Source organism: Varanus komodoensis, unplaced genomic scaffold (assembly GCF_004798865.1).
Source record: "Varanus komodoensis strain SLA01 unplaced genomic scaffold, ASM479886v1 scaffold34_1, whole genome shotgun sequence".
NCBI lineage: Eukaryota > Metazoa > Chordata > Lepidosauria > Squamata > Varanidae > Varanus > Varanus komodoensis.
This window is the reverse complement of record NW_025335854.1, coordinates 2,016,758-2,039,782: the sequence shown is the minus strand read 5'-3', so window position 1 is coordinate 2,039,782 and position 23,025 is coordinate 2,016,758. Positions and strand designations below refer to the sequence as shown.

Here is a 23,025-nt window from a genome sequence, read left to right as displayed (position 1 = left end):
TATTATTATTATTATTATTATTATTATTATTATTATTATTATTATTTACATTTATATATTGCTCATAGTTGAAGCTCTCTGGGCAGTTCACAACATTTTAAGTCTCCCTTCCTTATTTCAACCAGGCTTGATCCCGCTTAGCTTTCAAGATTAGGCAGGATCAGATACTTCAGTCTCTTTGGAAACTGGTTGGCCACTGAACAGAATGCCAGACTAGACGGACCCTTGGTCTGATCCAGCAGAGCTCTTCTTATGTTCTTTGAGGACACATCTCTTCTCTAATACAGGTGTTCTGCCTACTCTTTCTTCCCTGAATGTTCTGAGCAGATACGAGGGGGTTAATTTTATGCCCAGTTCTAGGAAAATGGTGGAGCTAGTGTTGTGTAGAAGTCTGGCCTCCAATTTCCTGAAAATTGTCTTCCTCCATGGCATCAGAGGTTTCTTACTTTTGATTGTCAGAGTTGTTTTGATATGTGTGTGAGTTTATATGGTTGCATGTACATGTTTTTATATCATGTGCAATGTTATATAGTATGTTTTTATTGGGTGTGAACTGATCACACTGACAGTATTAGACCATACAGGAAGGGGAGGGGAGGGGAGGGGAGGGGAGAGGATGGGAACAAGATGGGAGTGAGAGTTGTATTGTTTTGTGTCATTCCCAGGTCATTCCTTTCATTTCAAATTTCTTTTTAATTTAGTTTGGTGGTGCATTTGAAGATATTCAATCCCTATGAGGTGTCTGGGTGTTTTTCCTCTTCTTTCCATTGCATGTCTCTCCCTTGTTCTGCAGCCTCTTAGGTCCCCTCCACTTTCTGATATGAACAAAGCCTTATGGATTGAATTTCCTTATGAAGTAGGAGTTTACTGGGGAGGCTGCAGCCTGCAAGAGAAATGCTAGTAGAAAGAAAGAAAGAAAGAAAGAAAGAAAGAAAGAAAGAAAGAGAGAGAGAGAGAGAGAGAGAGAGAGAGAGAGAGAGAGAGAGAGAAAGAAAAAGAAAGAAAGAAAGAAAGAAAGAAAGAAAGAAAGAAAGAAAGAAAGACAGGTCACTTACCACACTCCTGGGCTGCTTCATAAGTAAGGTAAACCCTAGGCTGAAACATGAGGGTTTCTCTGAAGCTGCATCTCCTTGGAATTTCTTTTTGAAATCAATTCCTTTACTAACTCTTGAATGAGAATGGTTGGGGGGCAAAGATAGAGGAAATGTTCAGTATTTTCTGAAACAGAAATACTGTACAATGTTTCCCCATAGAGGAGATACCGTTGGATAGACTACCTGAGTGCCACTCAGTCCTCTATCCAAGTGTTGATCATGGACCCCAATGCTTTCTTGTTTTGACTTATCTTCAAACTAGGCACAGATTAGATGCCTTCAAATAGAGAACTGTCCTCCAACTGACCTTCAAATAAAGGATTGTCCTCCATAAAATAGAGCACATCACTACTCAATATCCAAGCATACTGTAGCCCTCACTCAGCTTGGTTCTCCACACACACTTCATACTTCATACATATGATGGAAGCAGAAGGTTTAACTTGAAATGCAACAGCCATCAGTAGGTAATTAAAAGAACAAAGAAGAGTGAGTGGAACTGTGCTGCTTATATTAGCTGTGCTGTTGATTAAGAAATTATGGACTAGGACCCATTTATAATTATTTATAAAATAGATTGCATTAAAGTTTTGCTTTTTCTTGCTGGATGAATTATCATGAACTATAATTATTAGACAGAGCTTTGGACCTCAAACTGAAAAATTAATTTTAACCTACTTTTATTATGCTCCATAATATAAATTAATTACTCTTGTGGCTGGAACATTGTGAAATGAAAAGGCACACTTTTCATTAACTGGCACTAATTTATTATAGGTTTTTTGATACAGAATTGCAGTAAGTGGACATACATTCTAATTAAAAAGGTGACAAAGGGTTCACTTTAATTCAGACATTTACATGACCACCACCCCCAGCCCCTGTGGGAATAAAAAGAATATTTGATATGTAAAACAAATTATCTCACGCCTTTCCATCTTCTTCAGTATGTGATTAAAGAACACAAACAGCTTACAATGCATTAATGTTTTCCATTCTCTTATTAAGTACTGAAATTTGCAGCTGACTTTCAAACATTTTAAACAGCGCCAATGCTACTTCTCTACCTTGTGAAGTGGGGGAGTGCACAAATAGACACATCATTGTGTGCTCCCCAGCCCCTTTCCCATCCCTACCCCTACCCCATCACCACCACTTTCTGCCCTCTGGCTGCCATGCTGATTAGACAAATCTGCTGGTGCAGCTCTTCAGAAAGCTGTCCAGTCTCCACTGCCTAGCTCTGAAGGGATCCTTCCTTGGCTCGAGGCATTATGGGAGAGCCTGCCTTCAGGACACTGGCCATGGTACAGGTGATCTCCTCAGACACCCCTCCCACCATGGCTACCTTTGTGGAAGGAACCCCCAGAGGCAGGCACTGGCCAGCTCTCAGAAGAGCTATTGGGTGTTTTCTCCAACCAGTGAATATCTCCAGAGTGTGAACCTTCCAGGTTCTTTCCTGACCTGAAAGGAAAGTGTATCATAATTGTGAATCAATTACTGGTTCATAGATTGGATTGCATTATAAAATACCAGGGTCTCGATTTATTACATATTCATTAACCATAAGATCTGATGAACACGTAATATGGAAGCCCCTTGAGATAGAATCCTATCAACACACACACACATACATATGTGGGTCAATGTGATATTTTTCCCATTTAGCAAATGAGGGAATCAAGGGTTGCCATTTAGGCTTAACTATCAATTTGTGGCTAAGGTGAAATTTGAATCAAGAACTTCCAATCCAAAGCTCAGTATCTGAAGAAGGCAGAGAACTGCCAACCCATGTGAACAGGGGCTTCATGTCTACCATAATATCTTGCTGTGCAGCTACTCCACAGCTCTAGTTCTACATAGGGGTGCATGAGGGATTTGCTTTGGGAGTGGAAATCCATTGGATTCCCTTAGCTTCCTGGGCTCTGGCCCATTTCCTGTCATTCCTAAGTCTGACTTGTGCTGAGCATGTGCTGAATGTTCTTATGAACAACTACCAGCTGCACAAGCATCATTTCTCTTCTACACAGGTGATATGTGGACTTTGAGGATGCATGGCACATGCTTCAGAAGGCTTCCAAATAGCCCAGAAAGAAGTTCCATGAGCATTTATGGTCTTCAGCTCAGCTCACTTCCTAAGCCAGGGCTGAGCACAAGAAAGAAGCCTGACAAGTGAAGAGAGGCGGATTCTGGGAAGATCCTCATGACCCTGGTTCTATCACGTACTATGCTAGATGGGGGATGAGGTCCAAACTGGTTTGTCAAGGACAGTGTATGTTCAGAAGCTGCAGTCCAGCTTTTCCTGTTACGCGAAACTGGCTCTAAGTGCTTTGCGAAGAATGGCTTGAAGAGCTTATATTTCAGACTGAGTGTGCAGGAAATAAATAGATAAGGAACTAATCATGCTTATACATTCACCTGATGAACAGCCTAAGGAATTTCCAGGTATGTATTAAGAAGCTCCTTTCTGCCATTACTCATGGATGCTCTTTTCCCCATATTTTACCAACTGAGCACAGTGGAGACAGTTAAATGCAGATAAACACTGTGATTGTGAACAATGCCATCAATATGAAACTATGTCCAGTATAAAGCAGTACAGTTTTGTTTTCTCCATTTTTGTTTGGATAAGGATCTTATAAAAAGTATTCAGCATTTTCTCTCACTAACTCCACTGCACTCCATCATCCCCGGTGAGGAGTGGTCAGTCTTTAGCTGTGCAATGTCATCAGATTGAAGTAGATCTCCACATTCTCAAGGTCACAGGCCTGATTCCAGCCTCACATGTGCCTCTGAAAAAAAGGAGTAAACAAAGAGCTGGCTGAATATGAAAACTTGGTTTCAAAGGATGTTGTTGGCAGATTTCTCTTTCCAAATGAGCTCTTTTGACTGTTTTGCTACCCAAAGATGCTTGATCCATTACCTTCGGGAGGTATAGTGCCTGCTTGGGTGGGGGCTGGAGAAAGAAAAGTAGGTGGTGAAGATGGATTGAGGGTTATATTTCAGTAGTGGCATTTCACTGATGGAAATAACTCCCTTAGTAGAATCAGGAGGAGGTTAATATCCATTCCTCCATTCAGCCCCCTCTTCCAAATAGGTTCTGGAAGACTTGGAAAGTCTCTGGGGCTGAGCGCTCCACATGAAAGGAGAAAAGGGAAAAAATCACATCTCATTAACAGACACCCATGAGCATGATGTCAGAATTAACACAGAAACAGGAGTTTTGTGGCTGGTTACAAGAGAGAGAGAGAAAGACAGACAGAGAGAAAAGAAAACAAAAAAGAACTTCTCTGGACAACCTTAGGGGGGCACTGGTGGTCTGGGTGTTTTATTCTAAAAGCATCATGATTCTGAGTATTAGCATTAGTAATACTAATTTTATTATTATAAAAGAAGAGAAGACAATGATGGTGGTACTTGATTTGCTTCTTTGTTTTTATTTTATTTTATTTAGTTTGCTTTTATTTTGTAGTCTGTACTATATTATTCACACAAGGGAGAAGAACTGTTAGGTGACCAGTCTTAAATCATAGAAAAAAATGAAATTTTGTTTAAGTATTTCTATGCCATCTTTCCAGGCAAGAGCCTCCCAAAGTGGGATGCAACCATAAAATTTACATCACATGAACTGATACAGTAATCAAAACAACTGTTCCAAAAAAGCAATGAAGATCAGCATAGACAACACGTACAGCATACACTTGCAGTTACAGCCCAGTGTGAGAAAACATAATCAAAGGAAGTCCAGATTAAACCAGAAAGTTTTCAGAGCCTTCCTAAAGGCTTCCAATGATGGGGCTTGGTGAACCTCCATGAAAATGGTCCTAAGGGTTGGAGGCCCTCTCACATTCACCCACCTAGCAGCCTTCAAGAATGGTCATGTGAGAAAGGCCTTTGTTACCGTTCCTAAAGTATAGGCATACTTATGAGGGTGAAGGTAGTCCTCCAGGTAACTTGGTTCTAAACCATTTATGGCTTTAAAGGTCAACCAGTGCTTTAAATTGGGCTCAGGAACACATGAATATGGAATACATGATACATGATCTAGCCACCTAGCTCTCTCCAGCTCTCAGGCATTATGCATCAGCTGAAGTTTCTGGTCCATCTTCAAAAGCAGCTCACTTACAGTGCATCACAGTAGTCCAGTACCAGTCACTAGTGCATGGATAAATGAGGCTGGATCCATCTTCTTCAGACAGGGTTGAAAAAGGCACTCTTGGATGTTTTTGCTATCTCTCAGACATAGGTAGCAAAAAAAAGATAAAAGCAATAGCAAGACTTCCCTATGCAAAAGTCAAAGTAAATGCTCTTCTCTGCCCTTGAAGCATCCTGAACCCCTGCCACTTTGTTTTCTTTCTTGTGCCACTATGCAGATGTGTTGAAGCTTGCACTGCTGAATATCTTGGGCACAATGAAAATTAAATCAATTCAGTTCCAGATTATAATGTAACAAATGTGGAAAGTTGGGGCCAATGGGGTGGGGGGGTTGAATTAATGTTTTTGCGAGGTGATGTGGTTGTGTGTCCAACTTTGCAGAGGATAGTCCTTCATTTATGTAGAGGGCCAACCTTTGTTTAATGCATAAAGAGCTGTGCCTTTCAATTTAAAGATAAAGAAACTTCAGAAGTGAAACCAGGGACTTTGTAGTGACCCATTGAGAAAGAATTCAGGCAGAACACTCACCTGGCACCTACAGAAATGTCCTGCATCTCTATTTCAGTTGTGCAAGTTATTTCCAAATCTGCATCTATGCAGATGAATAAACAAATGCAACTCCTTGTCCTTTTGGGAGACTCATTTTAGAGGCTGTATTTCTTAGGATACATCCCTGCCATCCTTTTAAGTAGATTGGTTCTTACTGGCATGGTCTTTGGAAATTCCCAATTATTGTGTCCCATAGCTTGCTAACAAAAGAAGCTTCTTTTAAAACTGTTGATCTTTGTTGACTCGGATCCTCTGGAATTTGTGTTGCATTTTCTATTTGGATGGGGTCCAGTGGTGATGGTTTTGCTGTTGAATGTAGCTACCACTGAAAAAGATAAGCCAGCCTGGATTTTTGCAGCTGACTAGAGCTGCAAGGGCTATACTATTGTTTTAGTAAACTGATGCAGCTGTCTGCTTCTGAAATTGCCTGCTCAACTTGCAGATTAACCACTATTAGCAAAATTGTACCAATTCTCAACACCATCTTCTCACAAGGAAATTAATCTTGTCAAAGGCTTTCCTTGGAAGTTTAGGCACTGGCAAAGCCTAAAACAATACGTTGAGCAATTCTAGCAGACATTCTGAAGTCCCATACAAATTCCTATGTCATTTAATTACAAGGTATCCCGAAGCTAATAAAAGGATAAGGATCTATGGAAAATCAATGGCTTGTTTGAAAGGTTAAGCTTTAAGGAAGATAGAAACTGATGTGGTGCATTCTTGATCTAACAAGATAAAAAGAGAGAAAGAAAAAAATGTAGACGAACCTTTTGCTCCTTTCGGACACTTGTATGAATTTGTTGCAATATAGTCACTTCCTTCTGTGCTCTTCTCTATTGCTCATGAGGAGTTGCTTGGCCATTTAAAGTCATTGCTGTCCATTAGTATTTGTACCAGAGCTCTGGGCACACTGATCCTCTTAGAAGGGAAAGCCGGTTAAATCCCAAACTGCGAAGGATTTTGCACTCTAGGATTCAGTCTTGGGGTAATTGAAAATGAGTGCCCAGGTCTGATGCATTTAGACAGGAATAAGATATATTGGTTTGTTTAATCATCCGTCTCACCTGAACTGTGACTCAAGGCATGATAGTTCATTTTCTAGCTTTCTTTTTTGTTTGGACAAAATAAAAGACTCTACAGAAGGGTAAATAAATTGGAATTGAATTCTGATAAAGGGGAGGTGTTGATGGGGTGGTGGTAGGAGGGTTATCAGTATTTGGGGATGATGAGATTGTCTGTTGTGGATTAGATCACACACTCCCTAATGAACAGGTTTGCAATGTGTTTACTGGATGCTTGTGTTTAACCCATGGATGTAAAGAGACCCTGTGCAGCCCTGGGCGTTCCAAGACAAGGTAGCTTGCTTTACTTCTTGGATTAATGCACAGAGTAGAACTTCATTGTCCATTGGATTTCACATTTTCCAGATGTGTTTTCTCCTCCAATTACATTCAGGAATGCATCTTTCTGGAGTAAATAGATGCTTTTAAATGCAAAGCTTTGCACAGTTGTCTTTTTAAATTTCAGATCAATCAACAATGGAACAGATTTATGAACAAACGTATGCGAAAAATGGTAGAGGTGGGAAATACTGAGTTGGCATCTCTACTAACCCCTCTCTCCTGCTTTACACCCTCCACATTATGGACATGAAGCAAATCAGATGTTGTGAAATGGTGGAATGTTCTTCTTGCCTCCCACGTTTTCTTCTTTTCCCCACTATCTAATGAAGAGTTCTGAAGAATGTGCATATTGTTCTCTTACCTCTGAGATGGCCTAATGAAAATACTATGGTAATATGGATTTCAACATTCCCCTTGGAAATTGCTCTTCACTGTTAGTCTGAATTATGTTTACTAGGGTTTGGTGAGAATTTAATTTCAGTCTGGTTTTGATAGATTTTTGATGTTTTCCAGATTCAGAGCAAAATGGATTTGAGGTGATTTACAACATGGGAAAAACCAAACATGGGAGAAATCAAAACAATGGGATTTCCCTAACAATATAAATGCTTTGAGTGCTTAATTCTTGTGTTAGGATAGCCAATAGCTTCTTTTTTGTTAAGGTCCTTATCTTTAATAGTTATATGACAAATAGGTTCATCATAATCCTTTCTATGCAATCTTTTGAATTCATCAGGTATAGAATTTCAGCTCAGTTGATTTTGAAAGGATTTACTGGAATTGCAGTTTTCCACATACAGGAAAGAAATAACTTAAGATTTTGAAAATCCAAATGTGGGAAAAGACATAACTAATAGATTTGCATGTCTACATTGTGACCTATTTTTGTTAAATTTTTAGATATTGTTTTATCTTGCTAAATACTGTCCTTTAAAGAAATTCAAGGAGACGGGATAACCTCCAGGGGATAGTTTAATGGTATTGTAGTGTTCTGATGATTGACAGACCCTAAGAAATTACTTTGCTGATATTATTACACATTAGCACTTTCCATTAATGCACTGTAAATGATTAGCTGCATTTCATAAGTGTTATCTTTTCTATGGATAAAAGCTTTTTAATAAACAATCAATATGTGAGTGAGCATCACCCAAAGAGCTACCAAAGTCATCATTTCCAGCTGTAGCAATTTTTAAAATTGGGTTTTCATGCATGCCAATGTCAGCAGTTACAAGAAAGTCAGAGCATGAAACTGCAGAAGGAAACAGGACATTCAAAAATTAGTTTACAGCACTCCTGCACTGAGGTATATCAACCATGGTGCTTTGAAATAAACATGGAATCCAGTTCTTGTTTTAAACCACAAGAGAATGTAGCATTGCTGCCCAACAAAGCCAGGATGAGTCTTTGCAGTCATGCTAAATTGACTGGGGGTTCAAACTGTTGAGAACAGATGTGCTCAAATATCAAACATGGAAGCTTTCCTGCAAAATAGATATTCAAGAAACCTGAGAATAGATCTAGGCATGTGTGCAGGTGCACATAAAAAGTTCATGAAGATGAACTCATTTCCAAACATGAGTTCCATCATAGATGGAAAGACTCAAATCTAATCTTCACACACTCAGCTCTAACTGTAGAGATGAGGCAAGAGTCCATGCCAGCTACATCACACTTGAGCTAAGGAGTTGTCACAGGGCAGCACTACAGAAAGCCATACTTCTGATGGCTGGAATCACCCCCATCGTGATACTCCATAAAGAAAAGCTTGCACAGTGTTGAGATTGCAACTCGCATGGCTGCTTTGGGGCCATATTTTCTTGCAAGAGATGCCATGACCTGAAACAGGAGGAGGGGTGCTTCTGCTGCCCTGTTGCCATCACTGTCCCGAGGCCCTCCATTGCCGGCACGCCTCCAGAATCTTGGAGCAGGAGCTGAGAACCCTGAAGCTCCATCCAGCCTCATGCTGAGGTGTCCTTTCTCAAAGCAAGCTGTTGTGATGCCTTCAGTGGGACATTCTGAGGAAGAGAAGCTTCCCAGAAAGCCCACCTATCTGTCCTTTCACCCTTGGAGAGTATTCAAGATATGATAGTGGGGAGTGGGGAGCTGCTTTGAAGAGTCCACCCACCTAAGGTCACACTCTGGGAACCCCCTCAGAGGAGTAAGAGACTGGTAAGATGGCTGCTTCAGGGAGCCTTCTTGCTGCTCCCCCACTTTGGTATTTCCCACCATATGAGAAAGGTGGCCTTGGTGGCAATTCCCACAAGGGACCCTCCCACTGGGAGAGGCCACCCCCTAATGCCTCTGCTGAACTTCCAACTGGACAGAAGGTTCACCCTGCTTTCTGTGAGGGCCGGTCCTGTTGGGCAAGGCCAATGGTGCCTGCCTCTTCACTCTCAAAGGCAAATGTGAACGCAGAAGAAGAGCAGGGTGTGTATTTTCTTGATCTGACCTGTCAGTTTAGCTACATATCGATTATATGTGCAGCTTTTCTTTTCTCTCCCTCTCTGATAGTACAGGTCTGATAACCGCTTCAACATTCTTGAAGAGGAAAACAAGTCCACACTCCCCAAAATCTACTCTGACAACCCTGATTAAAAATGAGAACCAAAGCATGTGCAATTTTGCTTTTTAACCCACTTAAAATGATAGCAGCATCATAGCTACAGGAACAAAATAGCATTTGCTTCTGTTGCCCCAATGCTAAACACATTTACTTGGAAATGAATGTAATTTAGTGGTAAAAGAGGACAACATACTTTTCAGGAAAAATAAAGCCAGCATCTGTATCCGTTATCTGCTGTCCACCTCCTCACTATTTTAAAAATAACAAGAAGGCAAGCCCCTACAGGAGACCCTATCAGCCCCAGAGGGTCCCAATATCTATCTATTTTATTTTATTTACATGTATTTCTAGGCCGCCTATAATATGCCCATGCCAGCTCCAGTGCTGACAGCAGCCCTGTTTAGTGCTCCTTCCGTCACCTTCCAGGTGGTCAACTGGGGGCCAAACTACACATTGAACTTATTATTGTGGCAGATGTAGCTTAAGGTTAGTTTGAGCTGAATGTGTGGCCAAGAGTGAGCAGGGGACCACCACACTCCACATACCAGGAAAGGAACATTTCGTGTCCTTCAGCCACCATATCTTCCCAACCTGCTCCTCACAGAGAAATAAACCAAAGACTCCATCCGTATTAGTGGGGACACCTTTATTTTGTTACATTCAGGTAGAAAATTGGAGAGGGAGGTCCAATCTTCCTCTCCCAAAGCACAATAGTCCTGATCCAAGTTGGAGCCATGCATGTTTATACTACAGAAAATGAAAAGCTCACGCTGAGTTACCAGCTGAGCAACTAGCACAACTAACATGCAGGTTCTCTTTGGAAAGAGACTAATCAGATGACTGTCTTTACATAGAACAGTCCTCAGTTTTGAAGAGGTGACAGTAGAGAGTTGTATACCTGAAGGTGTCCCTTGTCTCAGTTCAAGTGTCGCTTAACCTCAGCAAAACTCAAGAACAAAAAGTGCTTTGAAGTGCCCATCCATGGTTAACACCTGGAGATCAAAATAAGCCTGTACGCAGGTCATCTGTGAGTACACATTGGAGTAAGCTGAAGTGTATCTCAGTTTATAGCATACGTATTATTTTTATATTTGCATCTATTCACAGAATGCCTTTATGTAAATGCAAGCATGTATCCTTTTTATCCTATTCTTTGATGGAAAGGGAATGGCCTCACTATTTGCAAGTCTCCTGGGGTTAGGTCTCAAGATTCAGCCACGTGTACCACTGTCCAGGGTTCTTGTAAGGGGAAAGGGTTTCTAAGTCTCCCCGAGGTCCTTGGATAGTGGGCAGTGTCCATTCCAAGAAGCTCAGCATGGTGTACCTCTCCTGCGTGAGATGGATAAATAAATATGTATAGATCTCCTTGAAAAGAAGTCTCAACGTGGCTTGCTTCCCTCTTCTGGGAAAAACCAGAAAGTGCATTGGAAAATTGGAATGGAAGGATGAGCCATACCTCCTCCTCTGTATACATAAATTCAGACTGTTTATGCTGCATTATGCCTCTGCTACTTTCCTCTGCAGTGTGCGAACAGTGGGAGGCCTTATTTTTCTACTAACTACAGGCATCTTACAAATAAAAAAGGAAATACAAGAAGCATGCAGGGGAAAATAATGGCATTGCTTGAAGTCCGAGGGGAATATTTCCACAAGAGGGTCCTTTATACCTTTAATTTTCACATACTGATCTAATTATCCACCCACTAGATTCCAAGGCTCATCTAAAGAAACCAATTACTGCTTATCATTCCAAATGGCAGAAAGTGGCTTAAACAATATTTAAATTAAAAAATACCACTGTTGCTGGGTAGCTTGATGATAAAAAAGGTGCAGTAATGTAATTATGGGTAAGGGTTGATTCCCCAGACAGCTCTTGAGAATTTCACTTCACAATAATTGAGGAAATGTACACAGATAGCCCCAGTCTGCAGTGCATTAAAGGATGCTAAGGGAAAATTACTTGATACTAGCTGTTTATGACTGATAAAAATAACAGCTGTCTTAAATGCTCTTAACACATCAACAAGTCCTTCAGGAAATGTTGCAAACTTTCAACACTTCCATCATTTTAATGGTCAATTACAAAAGAGAATTGGATGCACGTAACTCGATTCATCTGTACAATGCAATCAGAGCAAATTTGTTCCCCAGTTTTATTTCTGGGAAAGTTCTGTATTTTGCAAGCTTTCTGGAATATTCTAAGAAAGGCTTCTTCAACATGGTGCTTTCAGAGGTTCTAAACTTCAAACCCATCAGCCCCAGTCAGCATGGCTAATGGTCTGGAAAGCTTAGAGTTGTCCAAAACATGTGACGGACACTGGATTGGGGAAGCCCATTAAAGGACAAGAAAAACAGGATGACCTTCCACCAAGAGAAGTGCTGTTGACATATTCAAAGCTCCTTCATGGCAACAAGCACAGAAAAGTAGGACTCCAAGGTGGTCTTCTAGCCAGACAACCATACCTACCTTTCGACCAATGCCTCTCATCTTAACTTCCACAGACACATCCAATTCAAAAGATATAACTGAACACTTTTGTGGTCATTCCCCATCACATCATGGAAACTATCGCTCGATGGTTTTGATGAGCGCATGAGCGCAGTGAGGCAGTTCAGACCAAGGAATCATTTCATTTGTCTTCCCTTTCTACTGAACTTATTCTCACACTGAGATTATTTAGCAGTTCATAACAGGGTTGTTGCTACTCTTTTCGAATCTCACAGTTGGACACAAATTGTGCAGCTGGATAGAGGTACAGTTGGAAAATAGGGACATATTAGACTTGCATTATGCATTATGTGTTTGCTAGGAACTTAATGCAAGGGCGGCACGAATAGCATGTCGCACATATTCCATCAGGATGGAAGGCGTTCGTTTTCCATTCTTTTAAAGCAAATTGCCCAAGACACATTAGAACAAGTTCTTCTCAGCTGAGCGTCTTCACTTTCATCTTTGAGTAAAGGGCACTTCATCCCAAGCTTGTAAATCATGTAAATACTTCTGTTCCCACACTTGGGCTTGTTCTGCAGCCTGAGTTACTTCTTCTGCAAGCAATCCAGGCACCTAGTCTGCAGCCTCAGGCAGGCAATGCTGCTATGTTAGAACAGATATGCAGATATGTGTTTTCTAATTCCATAGAAACTAAGACCTTGCTTTTACTTTGGATTACAATACTTGCATTTAACCACATAACGCACATGCCTATTATTATTATTATTATTACTACTACTACTAGTACTACTACTATTATTACATTGCATGTATATCTCACCTAATTTCCTCTTCTGAGATGGGGACTCTTGCATTGCTCCATTCTATCATCACTACAGCCCTGTAAGACAGAGTGAGCTGAGAGAGAGTGGCTGGTCCAAAATCGCCCACTGAGCTCCATGGCCAAGGTCTCCCAGGTTCCCACTCCAACACTCTCAGTACCACACTACACCAGAGCTCTGTGCAGATACAGGGAATGAGAGCGATGGCGGCTCGGAGAAGGGCCTTTCCTGCAGCTGCTCCCCATATCTGGAATGCTCTCCCCAAGGAGATTCACCTGGCACCTTCCTTGTATTCTTTTCAATGACAAGCAAAGACCTTCCTTTAAAAAAAAAAAAAATTTTAATAACTAATTTCCATAGACACTTGATTTGTATGTTTTGATGTATTTTATCGTTGTTTTTAATGTGCCATGGTTTGCATTATGTTTTTATTATGTTTTTATATTTTTATCTCATAGTTATGAGGCACCCAGAGGTGCTGTGGAACAACTGGGCAGCATACAAATGTTTTAAGTAAATAAATAAAGATCTAAGCAGTTTGGTGACCCTGAGAAAAATAGATTTGTGCCTTAAAGCTCTTGGACACATTTTCAGTATATCTTCCCCAATCTATATCCCACCTCCAATGAAACTAAACTAAACTAAACTAAAATAAAACCCAACATATTTCATGGTCTGACAACCTTTCCCTCTGCTATGATTGTAATGAGTAGAATTTTGTCTGATTGTTCCTGTAAAATATGCTAATATTTCCTCCATTTTTACTTTAAAGTCAGGCTGGGCAGGTCATCAAATAGAGGAAACCTTCAAGCAGAGGAATGTCTTCTCTACTGTAGGATACACTTATCGCAAGTTACTCCAAATCTAAGAGAAACCTGTCTGAGAAGTACAATTTTGGCAGCATATCTTTGATGAGGCATTGGAGAATTTATAGATAACATTGTTACAGAATAAGGCAGTTGCATAAATGAATTATTACTGTGCTGTGGATAAGAACTATTAACGCTTATGTGACACCACCACAGATATATGGTGTGTGCTAAGAGTAAAACATGTTTTGTGTTCATTTGATACTTCTCCTTTTCTTCATTTTTAGTATGGGGTCTCCAAGGAGGCATTTGTGCAGCTGCAAATTCAGCTTTAAAAACCCCTGCTTTACAACTGTGTCTTCCACAGACAAAGTTGAAGGAGCTTGAACCATAGGACCGTTTTCAGTGCTAGGACTGGTGCAAGTACATCACTTTTAAGATGCTACTAAAAACATATTCCAACTTCTAGGACACAGAGTAAACTTTTTCCTGTTTTATAACTACCATGTTCCACAATCAAAGGAATTTGCTTCCCCCACCACCCCAAATGGCTAACAGATAGTATAACTGCCTTCAGATGGCCTACAGGTATAACAAGGTTTGTGGTAAGAGTATAAAGATAGCTTTATATCCAACCAAAGTCTAGCTTCTTCAGCAATTTGTTTCCAACACTGGCCAATGAGAGGCCTGTGGGAAGCCCACAAAGAAGGTATGAATACAAAGGATGTTCCTCACTCGTTTTCCCCAGGAACTGATGCTCATTCCTACATAAGCATTCTGCTTCTGATGCTGGAGGTAAAACATTGCTATAATAACTAACAGCCATCAGGACCTTTATCCTCCATGAATGTGGAGAATCAACAACGCTCAAGCTTGCTGAAATTCTCTGAATTTCACTTGGAGGCTCAGTTCAACTTCCTCCCATTCTAATTAGCACCAATTTTGTCAATTCATTCATATACATTTGAATAGGAAAAGTGCACATCTTTCAAATGTTAATCCATTGACTAAAGAATACAAAGTTTCCCTGTTGACTGACTGACTGTCTGTCTGTCTGTCTTCCTTCCTTCCTTCCTTCCTTCCTTCCTTCCTTCCTTCCTTCCTTCCTTCCTTCCTTCCTTCCTTCCTTCCTCCTCCTCCTCCTCCTCCTCCTCCTCCTCCTCCTCCTCCTCCTGTACATTTTAAAGTGCACATTTCCAAATTCAAGTTCAGGTATATTTATTTATTTCCCACCTTTTTCTTTGCAAGGAACTCAAGGCAGCTTACATAATTCTCCTCATCCTCTCAATCTTACCCTCACCCCATGAAGGTAAGGTTGGGCTGAGAATCTGTGGCTGGTCTGAAGACACCCTGTTAGCTTCATGGCTGAGTAGGAACTAAAACCCAAATCTCTCTCAAAATGTGCCAACATTTTCAAGGAATATGCACTCCCATTTACACTCAGGATTGTAAACAGGGCATTTTTAATTGATATGAAAATTCAGCAGGATCTCAAACATCTCTTGCATAATCTCCTTTCAAAACTGTCCTAAGCTGTAAGCATCACTTACATTTTGTGACGGTAAATTGCACTGCTTAACTGTGAGAAGAAGCACTTCCTTTTGTCTCTCCTGAATTTCCTGCTGCTCACCTTCACTGCTTCTAGTATGAAGACAGTGAGAAAAGTTTCTCCCTGTACACTTCCTCCACACCATGTGTAATTGCATACATCTCTGTCATATTCAATCTGGTTATTTGTCTTTTTCCTGAGTTAGAAAGCTGCAAAACATTTGGAACTTTCATCACAGGGGACTTGCTGCAGCTCCTTGATCATTTCAATAGCCTCTTTCTGCACCCTTTCCAGCTTTCATTTTATACCAACATGCCATGGAGTAAGCATCTTACACCAACATGCCCAGGAGTAATTCAACGGAGTTTACTTCTGAATGAACTTGAGCTGCCTTCTCTCCATTTCCATGTATCTCTTTTTCAAGCTCTCGACACCCAGATCTTACCCTTGCTAGAAAATATTGAGTCAATGCAAATCTTCCCTGCCAATGTCAGCCCCTTTCTCAAATAGGATATACAGAGAAAAATCCTGTCAAATCTACTTCTTGCAAGAGCCCATGCAAGTTTCCCAGGGGCTGGTGGGTAAAAAGGAACGTTTCCAAATATCAGATGGAGAGCTACTCTGTTTAGTTCAAGCTGCATTTTGTAACATTTTGAAGGAGGCACAAAGTCTAATGTCAGATTCTACTCAGGCAGCTTGTTTTGAGGATGGGGGGGCGGGGGGGGCAGGCAAGGTTAGTTCCAAGGAGGTTGTGACTATGGGTTAGATGAGTCTGTTATAATATCCCCTAGAGCAGATGGGATGAAGACAAATGGAATCTAAGTAGGCTGCGGGAGAAACAAATATTATTGCAATATTGCAAAAGAAGAGGCAAAAATGCATTACTTGCTAAACCAGTTCTCACAGAACATTATATCCAGCCTAAATTCTCTCTTAAATTTGATAAGATTTTAGGGGAGATGAAGAGGACAGGGAGAGACCATTTATCTTATTACCTTTAAAAAAAAGAAATTATGACTTTTATTTATTTTTTATTTTTCAATGTATATCCTGCCTTTTTCCTACAAAGGGCTCAAGGCAGCTTACATCGTTCTCCTCCTCCATCTTATCCCCACAACAGCAACCCTGTGAGGTAGGCTGGGCTGAGAGGCTGTGACTGGCCCAAAGTCACCCAGTTGACTCCATGGCCGAGCGGGGACTAGAACCCAGATCGTCCGAGTCCCAGTCCCATGCTCTTAACCACTACGCCACACTGGCTCCCAGTAACTTTATTATTGTAAAAATAATTATTAAATTAGGTAATGTTTTATGTGGTGGTGGCAGGAGAGGGTGTGGGAGTTAAGCTAGACTTCTGTGGCTGTGTGCCTTTACTGCGTTTCCTGACATGCTCCCCAGGACTGCAGCCATTCCATGTTAGATAGTTTCTCCTGATTTGAATAGAACTCAACCAAACTTGTCTATGGGCCTAATCCCAATTTAATACCATAGACGAATATATAGTTATTGCTCTGGATACATGCCATCAAGTCACTTCTGACTTAGGGTAACCTAGATAGAAATGAGAGCCGTCCAGAAAGTTACATCCTTGACAGCCCTGCTCAGCTCTTGTCAACTCAAGACTGTAGCTTCCTCTGTGGAATCATTCATCTCAAGGTTGGTCTTCCCCTTCTTCTTCTGCCAGAGAGCTGTGTTTTCTCATGATGTGCCCAAACTATGACAGCCTCAGTTTATTTTTCATTTTTGCTTCCAGGGCAAGTTCTGGCTTGATTCGAGCAAGGACCCACTTGTTTATCTTGCTGTCAGTCCAGGGTATTTGAAAGTTGTCCTCCAGCACCATTTTTGAACACTTGCATTTTCTTCCTTCACAGTCCAGCTTTTGTAGGCATACACAGGGATCAGGAAGGCAGAAGTGTGAATTACGTCCTTGCACTGAACATCTTTTCTTGTTCCTTCATTGCTGCCCCCCCCTTCTGTCAGTCTCATTTCTTGGCTGCAGTCTCCATTTGAATTAATGCTTGACCTAAGTTGTGCAAAATCTCCTTTTCCTAGAAGAACATGGTAAGATTTTTCCATGCAAAATCCCTTTATTCTAAAGTGCATCTTGCTCTTAATCTCAGTCTAGATAGATTTTTCCAAATTGAATCACACTTTTTTGGTTTTCTTCAGAAAGTCCCAGAAGCTTATTTATTTATTCATCTAATAATGAAGGATATCACATTAACCTTTGATTTTGTTTGATATGGATCCAAGTGACAGGGTGGGCAACTGCATGCCTCAAAGGGCATTGGACTAAAGTCCAGCTATCCCCCTTTATTAACCATGCTATTTCTGCCTAATGGGACTTGTAGACCCAAACATCTGCAGGTCCCAAGTTTGCCTACTCATGACAGGTTGGATTCTCTTCCAACACATGCACCAAGGATTTCCTTGCTTTTATAGACTGTAACATGAATATTGCTTGTTTTCAGAGCCAGCTTCCATTGATTTTTGTCATGGAATGATTTGGTAAATCATACAACTAGGCCAGAAGTCTGAGCCCCTTGTCAAATTTGAACACCTCATTCCCCTGCTACAGTTGCAGTTACTGTGTAATTCTCTCTACTTCTGAAGTTCAGAGATGGATACATGCTGTTCTGTAGACAAAGCAGAGAAGCACTGGCAGGGTAGGTAGGAAGCCTGGCGTGCAGAAAAAGAGGGTCTTTATGATGGGGTTGAGGAATTATAAAGGACACACAAACCCTCAAACATCTCAGTGAAGTGTGGTGGGGTAAAGAATAGAAAACTGAGAAGAGGTCTATGGAGCAACCAGAAGGTCATGGCTGGCTAGAGGAGCAGATCACATCGTGACATTTTGTTACAGGTCCTGCTTGTCATTGTTTATTGACCAAATCTCAGTAAATACAGGAGCAACTGTAAGCTTTGCAACTGGTACCTCTGACATTTCAAGATCTGCATGTGAGTAACCCATTTTACTCACCCGTTCTTCGTCTATCCAGAGAGACTCGCTTTCGCACTAGCCTTCACTCAAATGAGTACCTGTGAGAGGAGATCTTCCATCATTGTCATCAGAGCTACAAACTGGTAGAAGTTCCCTGTTTCGTCTGCCCAGGAGACTTTCCTGCGGAAGAAGCTATCAATCTTCACGCCACTGAAATGCATGCGATTTTCAGTAGGGGTGCAGCAAAGGGAGTAATAAGGAAAAGCATTTCCTAACTTTCTTCACTGCAAAGTTTCTTCTCACTTTGGTTATTATGGCTTGAATCTGAGGAGGTCCTTCCATGAGTACAAATGTTCTACTGCTTGTGGAAATCTCATTTGCATTCTTGTGCAAGTGCCTTAAATCCATGATGCCATTTCCATTTGTATAGCCATTGCACAGCTCAGTACAATTTCGTTAGGCCAGGTGTTGCTTGTTCCACTAACTCTTGCACAACCAGTAGCAGAATGGCACTACTTTTTCCACTAATGGACCAATTGACACAGACTTGACCCAGTGGATTATACAGAAAAAAAATCAATTTATTGATCTACAATGACTTCATGTGTGCTGAGCCAAGTAAGCAGATTCAAATACATGTATTCCCAAAAGAGTAACTAAGAGTAGTATGAGCCATCCTCAAGTAGCTAGGGATTAGCAGAAGACTAATCGTTTATCTCCTCTCCTGCAGCTAGTCATACAAATGCTATCCAAGCCAGGTCCCTAAAGAAGAAAGTCATTGTCAAGGGCTGGTTGATGACAGGGAAGCTTAGAAGAGGGTTTCATAGGGTCCCATGTGAATCCCTCTGATGCGCACAGCTGGCCTTATACACAGATGGAATATGACCTTAGTGATATGTTACAAATTTCCCTTGATTACAGAAGATTCTGGAGGGATATAGGCCTCAAAGGATATAGCTACATCAAAACAACAGGATATCTACTGAAGCAATCTTCAGCTTGGTTCTGTAAACTTTTGATCATTTCTAATCAAGGATGATTTTAACTCTACTGTTGATCTGAAACTTGAACAACTTAACTATGTAACAAAAGCAACATCTGATATTATCCATTACAGGAATGTTGCTGTTGTGTTCCTGAATGGGTAGCTCCATTCATGCCTTCAACAATCACAGAGGTGACCTAGAACTTGGATTGGTATGTTACAAAAGGTTAAGAAATGGGGACATCCTGAGAATTAAACAATGTTGTGGATCACTTTTCCCTTACTAGTCCAGTTGCAGTTTCTTTACCTTCTAGCTCTTCCCTTCTTTCTTCCCTGCTTCTTTATTTTCCTAAAGTCTTACGGTTTAAACCATTTCTATTTGTTTGTTTTGTTTGGTTGAAGTTGGAATGACCAATTAAACATGGCCAGAAAAGGAGGAGGGGAAAGTCTATTACTCAAAAACAGGAGAAAAGAGGATATAGACTTATTATAATGGAGAAAATCATGAGCAGGTTAACAGATGCTGTTGATGGGCAACTTCAGGTTTCCTGTTCTCCCTTCTTATGGTGAATCCCCTTTAAGTCAGATTTGTACTTAGCTATTCAATTAGTGCACACTTCCAAATGGAAGACAGCATTTCATATACAACTAGACTTTTCTCTGTAAAATAGAACTTATGGATACTACAATTGAGCAAATTAGCTATTCCTGAGTCTCATTTGGGGTGTGTGTCTTTGTCTTCTCAAGAGAGCAGTCCTTCCTTCCTTCCTTCCTTTTTGTATAAAGAGTAGACAATGGCAAAAATTGTCTACTCAAAAATTGTCTACAACAATCCTGCCAAGTATGTTATGTGATGGAAGAAAACGATTGACTCAAGTCAATTTATACATGAGCAAGAATTGGAATTTATGTCTTCTTGGGCAAAGACTAAGTACCCACACTAACTTTTGTAAGCCAATTCCTCCAGAATTTGGCCACTTGCTTTAACATGCTAAGTGTGTCCTTCCTGTTTAACATTTATATAGAATTTGGGCAAGTGGAAACCCTCTTGCCTCAGCTGACACTTTGATAAATTCCCCTGTTACAGCTCAGTCAGAATTTGTTACGGCTTTGACAGAACACCTAAAGAGGTGGCACATTTTACATGCAGTTCAACAACCCCTTTTGATCACCAAGTTTTAGTGTTGTTCTTATTTCAACAGGTTTGGAATTAACAGTGAAGACTTAAAGAATCATAAATGGAATTTACAGAAGTGATAATGGCTCCTGGATGAATCCATTTATGAAACAGAACTGATAGTGTGTGTGTTTGTTTGCACACGTGCATGTGTGCACACGCAAAAGGTTCATAGTTCGAAGTTTTCCATCTCAACCATAATCTGTGAGAATTTTTACACTGGAGTTCTTAAAAGTATAATCATGAATTATCAATTAAACTGTTCTGCTTGAATTCAATCCAATTTAGTCAAACTTGAATTAATACAAACTGACTTCAATTCATGTCTGCCTGTGTGTGAAGATGATTCAGAAACTGTGGACACTTCAAAAAGTCAGATTACTTTTTTGGGACCAACCAAATGTGATACAGCATAACATTCTAAATGATACCTTAAAAATCTTTCATCCCACACAAACCTGTCTGAATTTTGAGATCTGCCTCAGAACTTTTACACTGAGTTCATTTTCTAGAAGTTTCTAGCACTGGGTCTTCCCTGTGGTGGACCTTTGCTTGTGAAACACCGTCCTCAGTTAGAGTGATCTGGCATGACACCTGCTGTCTTTTCAAAGTCAGACAACAACTGTGCCTTTAATTTTCCCAGGTATTTCATCTCTGTCATTAATGTTTTGTGTTTTCTCCATGCTCAGTTTTGTTACTTAAAAAATAATGATGATATTTTGAACAGCTGCTTTGGGAAATGTCAATCACAAAATGGCCTCTACATTCAGTTAGCCCATGGAAGCCAAATTGAATAGGGGATATAATAGTTTAAGACATAAAGATATGTGCTGGTGTATATTTTTATACAAGAGATAATAGAATCCATCAAAAGTTTGTTGCAAGTAAATTCTATGAATGCTGTTCAAAGGCACTATCATCTTAGGTTCCTTCAATTTCTATGGGAGTGATTACTAGAGCAAAGACTACTTTGCTTAGAAGAGAACTATTCTGCAATAACAGCAAAAGGGTCTTCCTGGAATGCCTTGAACTAAATTTACCACTCATTTTCAAGAGAGGACATCTAAACGTGGCCTTTATGAAGAAACTGCATGACAGTTTGTCTGTCAGTTTCATTTACCTTTTTGTTTGTTTGCTTGTTTTGGACAATGTGTTTGTGAGCTATTCAAATCAAAGTCTGTACATTTTATAACCTCTATAAAATAATTCTTCAAAAAAGAAGGTAGGATAGGTGGAATATAGGTGGGATATTTTGCCTACTTGAAGAGCATTCTTTCAACTATTTCTCCTGTCTTACAAAGCTATACAGACTTGGAACAAAATTAGATTTACTGCCAGTAAAGGGGTCCATCTTTACCACTAGATTCTGCTCTTGAGCACAAAGGATCTGCAGCTCAGATGTAACTCCCTTGGTGTTCAGTGTGACTGTTTAGCAAATAAATGTTCACGGTCTTGCCACCTTAGTCTGTCACATCTTGAAATCACATCCTAATAACAGTAAATATTTTCACAATGCTCAGTTTCACCTCCAGTAATGGAGTCAGCAAGTAAAAACATTAAGAAGCCTGACACAAACAGTTATTGTAACTGTAACAGCAACTCAGCACTTGCTTCTTGGAGTCATGATGTAGCGCTGCCAGTCTTCTAGTGCTTTATAGTTTATCTTTGATCACAGATGGTGACATTCAAATTATATATGTCGGATTGCAGCAATGCCAAAGAATGCAAACTTCAAAGTGAATTAATCCAATTTATGGGGAGCCAGCAATGACAAAAGAGAAGCAGGAATGCCAAAGAAAATTCTTGTCTCACCACACCCCATCTGCCTTTCTGGTTCTAAAGCAGGTGTCAGATCCAGTCAAACAGATTGTGTCTCTGCACTAACTCAATCTTACTTCTTGCCTTTATTCAATTAAGTGGAGAACCCTTGTCAGTCCAGATAATTATATCAAAGAAAATCCAACTTTGCATTTTGGTGACAGGGTGGGATAGAAGTTTGAAGAGATTAACTTTGAGATAGTATCATGATGAGTCACTCTTATTCGGAACAACCCAATCTCCCCCGCCCCGCATTAGAGTCCTCCTTTCCTGCAAGAAGTAGAAAAGAAAGTTCTACAGCATTGTCTCCAACATCAAGACCAGGGATTGTTGCTTTCATAGAAATGTACAATGGGCATCTGTATTGCTTATACATCAAAGCAAGAAGAAAAGGCATCTCTACGTAATGAAATATAAAGTACACTGACATCTCCAGAAGTTTGCTCCAAGGATCATGTCTTGGGACCATAAGGTTAACACAGTTAACATCACCATGCAAGATACACTGGGAGTGAGGTCTTGACTTAACACATGTTCTGACCTGTCCTTCCAAAAGAGATCCCATTTTATTTCCTTTTCATTGCCAAGGTTTTGGCCACATTTTAACATCGGTTTATTTTAGGATATCATTTAAAATAACTTAAAACAATAGAAGATATTTTAAATTGAATTGATTGTATCTTTGTTTGCTGGTTGAAGAACTGTTCTTCAG

General features: G+C 40.3%; 1 protein-coding gene across 1 annotated transcript in view; it reads right to left on the bottom strand.

Annotated features, from left to right (window-relative positions):
- The window catches only part of LOC123027850 (protein PBDC1-like), a 49,721-nt gene extending 31,167 nt beyond the window's left edge, over positions 1-18,554 (bottom strand). Inside the window, exon 1 of the mRNA XM_044439129.1 lies at positions 18,432-18,554. Coding sequence (XP_044295064.1) covers positions 18,432-18,554 — 123 coding nt within the window. The remainder of the gene's footprint in view (positions 1-18,431) is intronic.
- Between the last annotated feature and the right edge of the window lie 4,471 nt (positions 18,555-23,025).